At 43.7% G+C, this 14736-nt stretch overlaps 3 protein-coding genes across 3 annotated transcripts; 1 reads left to right on the top strand and 2 right to left on the bottom strand.

Moving 5' to 3' along the window:
• Positions 1–6387: 6387 nt before the first annotated feature.
• On the bottom strand, positions 6388–7763 carry LOC126560113 (uncharacterized). Its single transcript, XM_050216275.1, has 6 exons — positions 7467–7763; positions 7137–7354; positions 6974–7070; positions 6782–6907; positions 6578–6704; positions 6388–6515 (listed from the first exon to the last, which is right to left on the bottom strand). Exons 1-6 carry the CDS (start codon positions 7761–7763, stop codon positions 6388–6390), a joined length of 993 nt encoding a protein of 330 aa, XP_050072232.1.
• Positions 7764–8788: 1025 nt separating this feature from the next.
• LOC126559604 (protein SYS1 homolog) lies at positions 8789–9360 on the bottom strand. Its single transcript, XM_050215774.1, has 2 exons — positions 9187–9360; positions 8789–9106 (listed from the first exon to the last, which is right to left on the bottom strand). Exons 1-2 carry the CDS (start codon positions 9355–9357, stop codon positions 8789–8791), a joined length of 489 nt encoding a protein of 162 aa, XP_050071731.1. The 5' UTR covers positions 9358–9360.
• A 594-nt stretch (positions 9361–9954) lies between these two features.
• Positions 9955–10609, top strand: LOC126559301 (protein archease-like). Its single transcript, XM_050215436.1, has 3 exons — positions 9955–10024; positions 10102–10126; positions 10202–10609. The coding sequence occupies exons 1-3, from the start codon at positions 9970–9972 to the stop codon at positions 10593–10595; spliced, it is 474 nt and encodes a 157-aa protein (XP_050071393.1). The 5' UTR covers positions 9955–9969; the 3' UTR covers positions 10596–10609.
• Positions 10610–14736: the final 4127 nt, after the last annotated feature.

Genomic DNA, 14736 nt, shown 5'->3' with positions numbered 1-14736 from the left:
TTGGCGAACCAAATGGATCAAAATGCATTAGTGCGTTGTGATGTGTGAATGGCAAAAGCCAGAGTTTTAAGATCATCTTGGTAATAAATCATAATGTTTTGCCGATTGTGAACGACTACATTTTATGCCTGGAACTGTACCGTACGAAAATAGATTCCAGTATGAACGTTTAGGTAAAAAAAAAACATTGATTGGTTCAGGTGAGTCGAGGTTGAGCTTGCTTGGCAAGGAAAAGCAGAAGTTGAGCATGTTTTATAGAAACTATTGTTGATTGGCTTAGAGATCAAGAAAACTAAGTTTTCTGCTGCAATAATAAACAAAAATCATATTTTATTTATTTATTGATTATTGATTATTACGGTCCAGTGCCGTATTGTCAACAGCGCTTATGTTGAATAGATTTCCACATATTGATAAGGCATTTCCTCCTTATTATTTGCCTTATCCCGGACATACTCGGTTAAAGCAAAAATCATATATTGCAAATGAAATATTGAAAGGAATTCTGGAGAAATTGGAAATATCCATAGGTATTATGTTCTACCTCGACCGAACCTTCAGAAATCAAAGTATATATTTAATGTAAACATCAGTCTTTGTTATAACAAACGTCCTAAGAGAACGATTTTCGGTAGAATCCTTTCGGTAGTATAGGGCTTGAAAAAATCCAACTTTCTGCACTCTTTTGTTGATTTTGATCTTAGAAAAACAGTCCCAGGGCTAAGAAAATCATTCGAAATTGTTGTACGTATATTGCACAGTTTGAATACAATATTGATGCGAAATAGATCCAAGTATTTTAGTTATGATATTAGATTGTCACTCCCCCGTAGTGAGGACTGACTATCCAACTACACGTGATATCAGCAACTCTAGTGAGCCTTTAGATGGCTGGCGTAATCTAGAAGGTCGTTACGCCATGAAGAGGAAACTTGAAATTATAACAAAAATGTGTTTTACATGCATGCGCAAACATGAATTCGAAAAGATCCATTGGATGTCAGATGCAATTCGATATGCGCGGAAATTCGCTATACGCGATTAGCATTCGGTCTCCATCGATAGCGTATATAGGGCAGCGGCAGCACAATTAACTTGCTGATAAAACTAACCCTAATCTAAGCTATTGAGTCACCTCTAAGGCAGAGGAGAGTACAGAGGAGCGAAAGAACGATAAGGAGAGGTTATAGTCTAAGACGGGATGTGGAGTTAAACACACGCAACGCGAATTGCGCCGTGAATCGGCGTGATTCAAGGGACCGCAAATCAATCAATCGACACCTGTCTACAGTGCAGAACTACTTGGGCAGCGAGCCTTCAGAAAGGATCTCACCTCAGGCAGAGTGCAGAGTCGATACGTTCTATGTGGATTCTAGCCTACGGCGACCAAATCCCTGAGTATTAATCCAACAGTGACTTGATCTGTTAGCAGATAAATCAAAGGCAGCAAGCTTCAATGCTCCAAGTGTCTGTTGAGCTATGGAACCTCCTGAATTCTTGGGTCGCACCTTTTTACATGGATGAAATGAATGAATCTTGGTAGGATCCCCTGGCCTGACAAATTGATACGCTTCGTCACGGTAAATATTCATTTTAGATCCTAGCCGATTCTTGAGCATTAATGTTTTCTTCTACAAAAAGCTTACCCTGCTAAGCCAAGACCATTGACCGATCGACGATCGTACTAATTGCACCACTTTGCCGGCTACAAATTAGCGCCGCCCATTCTACCATAACGAGTAAACAACCATAATGTATGTGCGAAACAAATGATTTAGCAACAAATTCCATCAGAGCGACCCACATATACCAATCATTACTAGGGGGGCTTGGTTTCATAGCACAGTGTGGGAAATTAGCTATTATTACCAAATCCAACATAAAAACATACTGTACATACAATTGAAGGATGCGCCTCTTAACACCTGGTCACCTCGTGTAAGTGGTCGTTGAAATAATACGGGAGCAACATGCGACATCCACCAACAAAAAAATGCAGGGTCCTCCAACCAAGAGGTCATTAACAATGAACGCTGTCTACAGCTGGGTGGACAGTTCTCCGCGATTTCCTTTGTGTTGGGGTACCGGTTTGGTGGGTGAGCGTGTGTTTAATACCACCACCCCGTTTTTTTTTTTATTTTGGGGCCGAATGGAATGACCTTCAAAGGAAGCAGCAGCAAAGGGGTAACGCGTTTAACTTCTTACACGCGTGTGCTGATCGAATGTTGCAAGCGCCGGAAAGTAGTGGAGAAGGCATGGGAGGATGGCATAAAGAGGATAAATTTATGCACGCATCGTTTCGCGCTAGTTCCTTATTAAATTTGTATGTTTTTTTTTTTAAATCTATGGATTCTACATTGAACGATCTTCTTTTAATCAGAGGAATATTTTCTGATAAGCAGCAGGTTTCTTCGGCTAAAATCAATACAAGAAGACATTTTAATTTTGTTACCTGTTTTGTGCTGCTTTTACGGAGAGATAAAAATAAGGACACATTGGAAGTTCCCATTAGCATTAAAATATTTTCCGCAAACCCATTCATTAAGCGCTGATTTATTGCACGACATAAGGTCATGTGCAAAAACGACCCATACGGGTGAGTCAATTAATGAAGTGTTTTCTTGGTAGTGTAAGTTTTGCTTTCTTTTCTCTCACAAAAGCCCTTTAACCTTCCATCTTTAGTGGTGAGGAAAAGTGAAACCAAGCGATCGTAAAGGTACGCAAACAGTACTTGCGACATCTGAAGAGGACGGCTTAGGCTGGCTGTGTGGTACCTACACAGCCTCTCTCGTTAGGCAAGGTTTTGGGCTGTCGTGAGTTATCATAATGGCCCCTTGCGTAACAATGAATCACGTCTCTCGAACCTCTCGGTGTAAGGTGCATTTTTTCGACGGCTCCGAAGTCAAGGTTAAAACATTCGGGAGCGACGTACTTCTGGGATATTCGATCCTCCGCTTGTAGAAAGTTGGCAGACTCATGAACTCGATCGCTTACCGAACTTCCAATGACAAACCCATCGGAACATCATCGGACGGTCACGGATCGGTAATGGCCGTCTAACGGGGCGATACGGCAACCTTCGGTCGCGCTCGTTCTTGAGCACATACCCCCCTCGTCCACACCGGTGTATTGTAATTGAGTGCATAAATTAATATCGTTGCATTGACACGGCGAACATGTTAGTAGGCAGTTCTGTACGGTACGCAACCGCCATGTCTTCTTTTCTGAGGCCATCGCACAACGTTGGATCGTTCGAACTCGTACGTCCGGAACGCTCATGTTTGCAAAGTGTTACTTTATTTCTTTAGCGACCGTCTTCTTGCTGCGTTTGTTGTGCGCTCAGCGCAGATATCGTGTGATTTCTTGTGTGTGACGAAGGAAAGCCATGCTTGACGCTTCACCATATTGGGGCAACTCTGTCGAAAACACGGAGTTTCGGGGCTGCTAACGTGAACAACGTTAGAGGGACACGGCTGTTGACTGTTTTAGGGTAGCCTTGAAACGATTCGCTGCACGAGATTAGTGTCGGTTAGGTGGGTTAGTTTGGTTGTTTCGTGTCGTTATTTCATCTGTTTTCGTCCATCGTCATGATGTTGCGAAAAAAAAAAACTTCCAAGCTATCTCACACAGGTCTGTTGTCTATTTCATCCAATTCATCTCTTCGTTAGATGAAGCTGAAAGGAAAATGACATAAAACTGTTTTTACACACCCTGGCAAAGAGAAAATGGAGTTTCCTTTATTGTCTATGAGGAAGGTGTCCATTACAACACAACGTGTTCGTTGATAGTGGCCGCCATGTTGAACCTGTTGCTTTCTGTTTTCAATCAATCATTCGAAAGTCATTTACCTAATCGAACAGGATCAAATTACACGTATCACTACGTCCTTGGGACAGTTGTGGCACACTAGAAAGACACATTAGCCTTTCTTGTGCTGTTCTTGTTGCGTGTGTGGCGTTCAAAGCACACACATTATGCCTAGTTACTGTACACTCACAAAAGCATCAGCTTCGACCAGTGGCATAATTTATCCCTGAACTCTATGGTAAGTTATCTGGTCAGCGAATTAATTGTGAGCCGGTTTCTAGCATCGTGGGGGTATAATTTAACCCTCGCTATTGCAATGCTTTTGCATCTAATGCATCCATAGAGCTTGCTCATAAACAACTGATGGGGGGAACTGAGGAAAAACGGTCACCGAATATTCCGCTCACCACTGGCTTCTTAGATCACCGCACACTGTCTGGTTATTCAACGCTGGCAAATCCCCAGTGTTGTGGGTCAGTTGGACACATTCGTCCGGGGTAGAACTCGGAGCCTGCTTGGATACACCATAACTGCACTTTCTACACTGTCCTAAGCCGCCATGTTGGTGGCGATTGAAACTTGCATTTTCCAGCCATGTCGTCGCAAACTGGAAAATGTACTTTCTCACTAGGCAGTATCGCTTACCAGGCTTAGAAAAAAATGTACACTCGCTGACACAGGGACAAGAAACCTTCTTCTTCACCACAGCATCCGAATCCCCGCCCCAAACACTCTGTGCACTGCACTCCCCACACGGGTGATGTCGTTGTACAAAACCCGGTTACTGAGCTCGCTAACGATCGTTACTTTGGTTACAGGTTTAGCGGTTGCTAAGATACGCGTCTAGCCCACAATTATGTCATCGTCACGTTTTGTCCTACTGTGCTGTACGTTGCAGCTTTGCCAGTTACGATCTTGCAAAGAGCACTATGCGATTTTTATTTATTTTTATTGTTTGCAACGTTAAACTCACAATAAATTCTAATCTTTCCAACTCACCAACAATTTGCAAATAACTGAAAACACTGCAATACTGTTCCCCAGGGCCGGGATGATGCCTACGAAACGCACTCTGATGCCCAGCACACAGCTCTCTGTGGCATCGGCGCGGAATCGCAATACACCGTACCGGATCGGGTGCGAACTCAACAACAACTAAACAGCTGAACTTCGCCGATCTGTGTGTGTTGCTCGATCACTACAAAACCACGGTGCCCCGGATGCTTCTCGCGCAACCCCATAACATCGCCATACATCGGGGTGGTGGAGTTTTGTGTTGAGAAACCCAGACCATTAGTCGCTTTTCGCTCTGCTCGCGCTCACCGGTTGCCTCTCAATCAGCGTGCGTGTATATTTGGTCTTTCTATCACGAAGCATACGATGGTGACGAGCGGATTGCACTGGTTGTTTGCAAACAAAACATTAGCGCGCCTTCACAACTCCCGGCAGGTGAGGTGGTCGCCAGCAAAACGGCACGCGTCTTTCGGTCTTTTTCGGTGGTGCATGATAAAAGAGAATGGGTTCTGTTTTGGCTCACTATATGGGCACGATGCACGGCACGATGCTCACGTAACATGAAATGTTCATGTTTGGTATTTTATTTCTATTTGAAAGCATTTTTTATTCCATTTTTACAATTTTTATCTTTAAAGTCTAATGCCTAGTAATACGGCCAGGCAGTTCTATCAGTATAAAGACTATTATAAAGACTTATTATAAAAGGGTTCAATCTAGTGTTGAGCGTACTGAGTAAGATTGGGTAAGTGAATTAAATCTTTGTAAAGAATGACCTGAGTTCAAATCTCATCCGGACCGTTCCCCCGTAGCGAAGACTGACAATTGAACTACGTGGTATCGACAGTCTAGTAAGCCATTAGATGGCCTACGTGACCTTAGACCTTGTTTAGAGTCCAAACATCACGGCCGCCTAAAGCATCTGAGAGGTTTTATCCGTCTCTGATTATAACGATTCTCAAAAGAGACAATAAACGAATTAAATCTCAATGGGGAACGAGTAACAGTGAATTAATTGTTGCAAAAGACTTGTTATTCTTATCTCTAGTATAATCAAGCCAAAGAAACCAGAAATGGAATGCCAAGACTTCCCGAGATGGTATTGCAGTAAAAGAGGAAGTAATAGCAAAAAATTTACATCTTTATTATGAACATCATCTTGCTCATTTGTCCACCACACTGGTCGAGTGTATCTACTGCTCGTTTATAGTGTAAATGTAAATATGTAATCATTACGCATTGGTAAAAAAAAATATCCCATCTAAATGCTAAGTACACACTCGCCACGGTTTGAATTGTTTGAATTCAATCATAGTCTAATGGTGTTTAAATTGTTCACCGGGAGGGAATACTATTTGCATCTGCTCCGTACTGCTGTTTGCTTTAAATTGTTGGGTTTGTTTCCCGATTGAATCGTCCTTAGTCGTACAGTATCAGGATTGCTATTATTTATCTAATGCTTCTTGAATTCTTTAACGTATTACTTGTACACATTTGTTTCTCTATTTATCTTGTCTATAAATAAAATATGCGCTGGTCAGGTAAGTAATAAATGTCCAAGCTGCTCTATGCCTCATATCCTGTATTAGTTACACCCGACTTTTTGCTCGCCGAAGGTTGTTGAGTGGTGTAGAATTTATACGAAAAAGTAGTCACTATCCCGACTTCGATCAATATTAGCACTTGTTTAATAACTGCAAAAGATAATTTACATTCAAATATGTTTTTCATGTAAATTATTACAACTCAAACTTACTGTTTAGGTACACTTTCGGCTCACCAGCTGAAGTACATTCGAATGTGGACAGGTTGTAAATGAGCTCCAGTACAATGATCTGCGGTTTGGTGATGATCAACACCAACTGCAGCAGAAAGAATCGTTTCTGTAAAATTATTTACGATTTTAATATTTAAACGCTAAACCTACGAAACAATAATCATCCGGCCAACCGTTACTTACGAAGATCGGATTGTCCGGCTGGAGTGGAGCAACGGTTTTAATGAATGAAACTGATGCACCAACGTAAAACACGATCGAGGTGATTATAAATGGTAAAATGATATAAAATACATCGTAAAATAGATCCTAAAATGACACAAAAAAAATATTTGTATATACAACTTTTTTTACAATTTTTTTTAAATACCTTACCTTACTATACGAGAAAATCTGTAACTGTATACTGGCCACAATACTGTTGTAAATGGGAAGCTGCATAATTCCGAACCGAATAGCACGTAATTGTCGTCTGCAGAAAAAGAACATTTGAACAGTTTAGTCCGCTTCTTCTACAAATAAAAAAAGCAGATCTTACTTTTTATCGTAAATAAACCGAAAGCATGGACACACTTGGGGTGGTTCGATGGCTTTCGTTTCATACAGCTCAATGATGGCCGTATCACCTCCAACCGATTCCTTGAGATAGCGGAAAAACACTAAAATACACCAGCAAAACGCGACAAACGGCACAATGTCGCAGATGACCGCAACGTGCGGTATTACCAGTGCTACCACATTGAACGTTACGACCGTCTGCAAATAGAGCGCAAGAGAACAACGTGTACGTTAGACCGCATCGCCCTCGTCATCATAATCGTTTGCCCCCGGGTCCCACGAGAAAGCCTAAGCTTCTTCTCTGACTTACAAAATACACCGTATTGGCAATGATTAGCACCATCACCTGGCTCTTCTCGGTGTGTTGCTTAATGAGTCTGATTACTTTGGCAAACACGTACGTCACCCACAGCCAGACGATGCAGCCGACGGTCAGCGATAAGCCCAAGGGTATGATATACTCTGAAATTGTAACGCTAGTCAATGTAAACGTCTGGATGTCTCGCATGCAGCACTCACCTGCATAGTACACCCGCAATGGTGGTAGATAGTTCCTGCAATCGATACCTTCCGGTTCCGGGAAAATTTGTTCTTCGGTAAAATTCATCTTCCTTAACACGCGAGATCCTGCAACGAGATCTTCCGTGATCACCACCGCGCACGTGTCCCGAATGCGTACTGTACTGGTGACGCCTTCAGCAGCAATTAGAGCGTGTCCGGCCAATCGAGTCTCTTTATCGGGTGTCTGTTGATATATCTACGCAAATGTGGATGCCAATGAAGCGCGAGCAGTTAATTAATAAAAAAGCAAATAAAGATAATGGATTGCAATATTTCTTCTGATTCCGAGATGCTACTTGGGAAGAATTTGCTAGTGTTTTGTTGGGGTTGCTTTGTTATCTGAGGATGAGTTTCTGTACTAACCCGTATTTACTAAACTCGAAAGCAAACACTAGCAATTTGAATACAACCGCGCACACACACACACACTCACATTCTACCCGTTTCGGGCAGTTTGTCTTGTAACCTACTTCCAAGTGTGGAGCTACTCCAAGTTATTTATTGATCGACGCTGCTGTGTCCCTGTGATTGAGAATATTGAGCCGTCAACGGTAGCTTCCCGACTGGGCGTACCACAAGGCTGGTCGCCGATGGTCAAGCCTTTTTAAAGCGTGCTGATGTGGATCGATCGGATGTGCTAAATGGGTGAACAAAACGTGCGGTTTCAAAGTCCACACCCGATTTGATGTATCAATTCTGCATCCCTCCATTAGGCGGACAAGAGCGTACGTCTGGTAGCTCTGAGTTCTATCTTGGCCTGTTTCCAGGGAACCGGAACCAAACAGTGCTGAAAATCGATTTGCTTGTCGCGAATCGTGACGCTTGGTAATTAATTAATAAAGCATTATCATACTGCTGCTTACATCCTTCCCCGTTCTTTATTGTTTTTTTTTTAGTACGGAACATAAATTAAAAAATATTCTTAGCGTTTAGTTTTTACTTGTAAAGCTTGAGTAGTGTATACAACACAAAACGAACAGCCCTCCCCGGATTTGCTATACATCCCTGAAATTGCCATGGCGCGTTCAAAAATAATACCCCACTGGAAACCTCTTTCGCATCGCGGATGCTTCACAAATCAACCTTCTGGTTGAGTGCCGTGTAGCCGACGGGTATTTCCTTCAGTTCCGTCTTCAGGCAGAGAAACTCGCTGCACACGCACATGAGCGCGGTACAGACGGCATTCAGCATCCACCAGCCGATCGTCGATGGGAAGGCCTCGTTGTACCACCAGCATATCACCAGGTGCGTAAAGTGGAAGGTAAAGCTAAAATCTAAGCACAGCTTCGTCCGCCTCACGATGAACCACAGCAGCCCCGCACCGACTAGGGAGTTGAGTATGAAGGCCACGATAACCAATCGACCACCGAGATCGGTTACGTGTATTTCCTGTTGGGAAGATGATTGCCATCAGCGACATCAAAGAAGGAGGGATCCGTACCGTATATCCTTGATTTGCGACTACCTACATGATACTCGAATATGTGATCCAGCGTATGGTTAGCTTCGGCGAAAAAATCCATCACGTACATGATCGTCCCGAGGCTAACGTACAGCAGGGCCTGCATCGCTACGATCTGGGTGATGAGCAGGTACGGGTCCCATTGCGTGTTGCGAAACGTTCCAGTAAGTTTCTTCATGCTGGCCAGTTGGTTTACCGATGCGGTACCAGTTTCGGGGTAGCTGGATGTTTCGCTTCTCAGGACGATGAGACGACGGGACACTAAACAATACCACGAAAGTTTATGGGCCCTTGGTGGGCCAGCATCTTGCGCGACTCGAGAAATCGAATGGAAAGTTGCGTTTTGTTGTTTTGCTTATAGATTGCTGTCACTGACGAATGGATGACAGCTTGAGGTGGCTGTCAATTGTGCTGGAAAATGTAAACATTGGAGCTTTTGTGTAGAAAATGTGGTACCGGTGAAATAGGCTGAAAAGCGGAAAAGCGATTACAATTTACGAAGGAATTGACGAATCAAGATAAACGCAGGTACTTTATTTTGCGTGTGAAGTGGGGAGTTTCATGAATTGTAATAAATTGTTATGAGTATTTTTGCAAGTATGACTCATACGCGGACATGTTCGGATGCACATATATATCTTTCTAGATGATAGTAATAAATCTGTTTTTAGCCATCATAGCAACATCGGCCACTTACGAATGATTCGGGCTTTTTGCTACCATCCGTGCGGAAAGTGATAATTGAAAACTAATTGTTTTGATCAGTTTATTAGAACACGCTCGCACTATCATGGAGGTACCACTGGAGACCACGGAACATGTATTACCAGAGGTAAAATATGAATGTGAGTAGCGCAAACCGTATCCTGCATCTACAATCTACTTATATTTTACTTTCTTTTGTCTATATGCTACATCTTAGATCTAGACCACACGGCGGATGTGCAGTAAGTACACAATTATAAGATAATCACGAAAAAAATGATGATGAAATGTGTCAATCTTACTATTCCCATTTAAAGGTTGCATGCTTGGGGCGAAACGTTACAGGAAGCGTTCGAACAGTGCGGGATGGCAATGTTTGGCTACATGACCGACCTGCCGACGGTGGACATTAAAATGTGCTACCAAATCACAACCGAACCGACGGACGATTTGGACAACATGTTGTTCCGGTTTCTGGACGAGCTGCTTTTTCTCTTTTCGGCGGAACCGTTTCTCATTTGCAAGAAGCTCGAAATAACGAAGTTCGATCTGGATCAGTTTACCATCGAGTGCAACTGCTACGGCGAAGAGTTTGATTTGCAAAAACATCCCCAAGGCACGGAGGTGAAAGCGATTACTTACTCAGCAATGCAGATCTACAAAAAGCCGGAACACGAGAAGAATGAAGTGTTTGTTATAATTGATATTTGAATATTAACCTACGGACTGACTGGTTTTGTTACATCTTTCTGAAGCAGTTGAATAATTGTATCGTAAAATTAAGTTGAGAAAGAAGCCGAAATTAAAACAGAAATTATATTACAAATATACAATCGGACCGGGAAAGAGCAGTGGACGACCCGTTGTGTGCTGATGACATTTTGACAGTTACATTTCGGCGCGAATTGTTCCGCACCCGGATAATGGGGTGCGCCGAATCAAAACAAAGCTCACGTTCGTCGATTTGTGAAAACGCACGTGCTCTGATCGATCTTTTGAAGCTACCGGTAAATCGATGTTATGTGCATCATTTAAAGCATTCCTTTCACGAATTGCAAGATCAGCAACTTTGAAAGATAATTTCAAAAATTCAATAATTTTGATCCAGAACACCTCATATTATATATTATCGCTTTGCAGTTTTCCTGCGTTTCACGGCTGGATCGAATAAAACTTGATCTCGCTCCATTCATGGTTGCATAGTTGATGAAGCTTTCACCAAATTATCCGGTCTAGTGCTCCATGTAAATTATCAAACAATAGTTTTGTTACTATGAGATCGCTTGTTGAGATCGCTGGCATATACACAATTCACCAACACAAGGAAACCGAGAAAAGGTCGGAATTGCAGTTTTGATATTTTTAGACAGTTTTGCATCTATTTCCCGTTTGATAGCATAGTCTGGAGATTCAACTACTTTTTTTAAGACGCAGACCACGACAGGTTTCAAAATAGAAAATATCAAGGTTCCGGGATGCTTTTTGAGAACCTTTCGCACACACCGACTGCCTGTATGAGGCAATGGAGAAAGAGCTGAATTCGCAATTTCGAGATTTTTGGCACTTTCGCACGATTGGAAAATCAATGAGGTCTCAACTTTATGTCATTTCTTAAGGACGGAAGCCGTAGAAAATGTCAAATTTTTTAAATCGACGTGAAAATGTCAAAAGAATTAAAATTGCCATTTCAGCTGTTTCTCGGTTACCTCGCGGAGATAGCTTGTGTAAGCGGCAGGTTATCTAAAAGCGATCTCAACGCGAGATTTCTTTTCTAAACCTTCAATAAAACATTACAACTTGGAATATTTAATGTTGTAATCTCTCGTGGCCCGCAGCTTTCATGGGCTCGTCTGGTAGTTTGAGTCTAGGGAGCGAATTTGTATGTCTTTTATTTTTAAACATTAAAAATGTTTAGTTCCTCTATTATTGCAAACATGAATGAACAATATCAAACAGCTCCCATACCCATACGTGTTGTCTCCTAACTTGACCGATCGACGATACTGAAGTGCCGGTCCCAAGAACGGGGAAAAAACACAACGAACATGAAAAGCCAAGTTTGTTACCTGGGGGCACAACAATCATCATCAACAGTTGATTGTTTGCAACACACTCTCTAGTGATGGTCGTACCGTGCCGAATGGGTCCTTCTTGTCGATAAATTTTATCATCATTATTAGTTCAGCGTCGAATCCGCTGCCTTGGAATGGGTAAAATGTAGAAAAAAGCTAAGCCCCGAATGAGTTTGTGGGCAGTGTCCTAATTTTATGCAATAGTGCGTCGATTCGGTTTCGACAATTTTACCGTGACATTAGAAAATATTATCGTGTGCCGTTCGCGTTCGATGCGAGTTGACGGATCTGTTTCGTTCGGTTTGTGTCATCGGCACACACAACAGACAGCGCTGAGCGGTTCCCCGTGTATGTTTACGCACCACCACACAAATCGTGCAGTAGTTGTGCAAAGTGAAGTAAAAAATCGTACGTTTTCTCGCTGGAAACCTGAACATTCGACCAAACGATTCATCCCTGTGCTGAGACTGCGTGCTAGTGCCGGTATCGATGCCGTAAAGTGACCGACTAGGTAAGTGATCGAAACCAGCACCATCAATTTTGATAATGGCGCCCCCTAAAACGAGCTGCCAATGTTGATGCTGCTGAACCGCAATGACGATGATGATGATGATGATGATGATAGAAGAATACAAGTAGTGCAAAGTCAGACTTCCCGCTAGCAGCCGTCGGTTGTGTGCTGCTGCTGTCAAGCAAAACCGTCTGACCGCGCTAGCAGCGAGTTGTGTGCGTCCGTATATGCGCGGCGTAGTAGGAAAAATTGTCAGCCAGTGTAAAAGAATCCCCAACAGTTTCGGACCCTTTTCCCGGTCCGTGACGCGGAAACGGAAGTGCCAATAGAAACGGACACTGTGTGCGTGTGTGTGTGTAACGCCGCTGCGTGGGAACTAGAGGGTCATTCTGTCGAGGCTTGAAAAAACAATTTGGTACGCATATTCTAATGAAAAGTTCTTTTCCCCCTTCATCCTCCCTCCCATATTACCCGCGTCCGCGCTCGCGTACGTGGACGGGCGTTGAGGGGTCTCCTGGGTCTGGGCTGGCTAGGCTTTTTTTCTTATGCTGAGGGGAAAAAGTTTCCGCCCTTGGCGGCCTCATGGCGGCTCTTCACACCCAATCCCAGAGCGGGATGTGTCATTTTCATCTCCATTTCGGGCTTTTTGAGACGGGATTTTTTCCCCGCCGTAGGAGCAGCCGAAAAATGCCGCCCGGCAAGCGAAGAAACTGCCGTTGGGCAGTGAAAAGTAGATGGAAAAACGGCATCCACATCCCCGATTGCTGCACCCGGGGGCGAAAATTTTAATGCTGATAAACTTCTATGTGGCATATCGTGATCTTTTTCTTTTCCTCTTTTTTTATTTGACACACAGCAAGCAGAGCTTTATGACAGCACAGAGTATGTGTGCGACTGCTGCTTGCTTGCTGCTGCTGCTGCTGCTGTAGGTTCACCGTTTTTGCATTTTACAATTTTGACACTGCACTGCCACAGAAAGCAATGGTTGCTTAGAGAGTGTGCTTGCTTGGCTGGGAGCTGTTTTTCTTTGCAGTTCTGCCCCCAGGAATGCGTTCCGTGACGCTTTTCCGGCTGCCGAAAGTAGTGTGCTGCCAACCAATTGAACCATCCCACAGTAGGGGGGTGGAAGAGAAAAACCGCGGACCATGTGAAAAAGCACAACAGTAAGAATGGTTCCTACCGAAGGGTGAACAAGAAGAGGACGAAGCAGTCGACGGTTAGCCGAGGGTCGATTTGTAATAAGTTTTCTACACATCACAAGACCCCTTAGCACAAACACACATACAGACACACGCACCGAACGCACGTTGTCGGGTAGTAGTGGTGCAACCCCTGGGTCAGAGGAACGCGGGGAGTGGTTGCTTCTTCCTTCTATGTGAAAAAGGGCCTCATTCCCCGTCACGCTCCTTTACTGTCACTCTTCTGCCCTGGGTTTCGCGGATCGTAAGCGCGGTGGCACACAACAGCAAGAAGAGTACGCAACACACAACGAAAAAGGCTGAATACTGAAAAAGGTGGTGCTAAATGATGTTGGGATCGCAGCAAGGGGCCTCTCTCGAACCGTGCTCGTGTGTGTGTGTGTGTGTGTGTGTGCAAGCAGGCAAACAGGGCCACGTTCAAGGGACATTACCAAGAGCAATAGATCCTTAGCCCTACTGTTGCGCTCACCCGTCTTGGATCGTTTTCATTTAAATTTCTTCATATCCTTGCTGGCCCCGCGCAGAGTCGCATCTTTCAAATGAAGAAAGGGAGGGAGAGCGAAAAGGAAGGAAAAACGAAGTGCGAGAGGCGTGGAAGAGTGCGTCACTTTAACTTTACGCCAGGATCTAAGAAGCGTTTTGAGGGGCGAACCGCGCAGCACAAGGAAGGGAGCGATAGTGCGAGAGAAAATTCTTAAAAGGAAGCTTTTTAACAACCCCATCCGTGTACGCAGAGACAGCGGTAGGGCAGGGTTGAGGATTTTCTTCCTTACTAAGACGACGCTACCGTTTGTCATCCTCCCGTTCATGAGTGCGTGTGTGTGTGTAGATAGATCGTATAAAATCCCGGTTGCTGCAATTGATGCCCAGCCTATTTTCGGGACACCACACGCACATTAACATACTTTGGCGGTGGCATTTTCATTTTCATTGTCCCCCCCCGTCTGGCTGTCTTCTTTTCCGTGGGAGCTTTTGCTTGATACAAAAGAGGAGGAGAAAGAATGTTGGAAGTGAGGAAAGGTCACTGTAGGGAAGAACTTAGCAGCTAAATGAATTCCACCGAGGGAGCA

The sequence above is a fragment of the Anopheles maculipalpis genome, chromosome 2RL (genome assembly GCF_943734695.1).
Source record: "Anopheles maculipalpis chromosome 2RL, idAnoMacuDA_375_x, whole genome shotgun sequence".
Lineage (NCBI taxonomy): Eukaryota > Metazoa > Arthropoda > Insecta > Diptera > Culicidae > Anopheles > Anopheles maculipalpis.
Note: the sequence above shows the minus strand (reverse complement) of the source record. Positions and strands in the feature narration are given on the sequence as shown.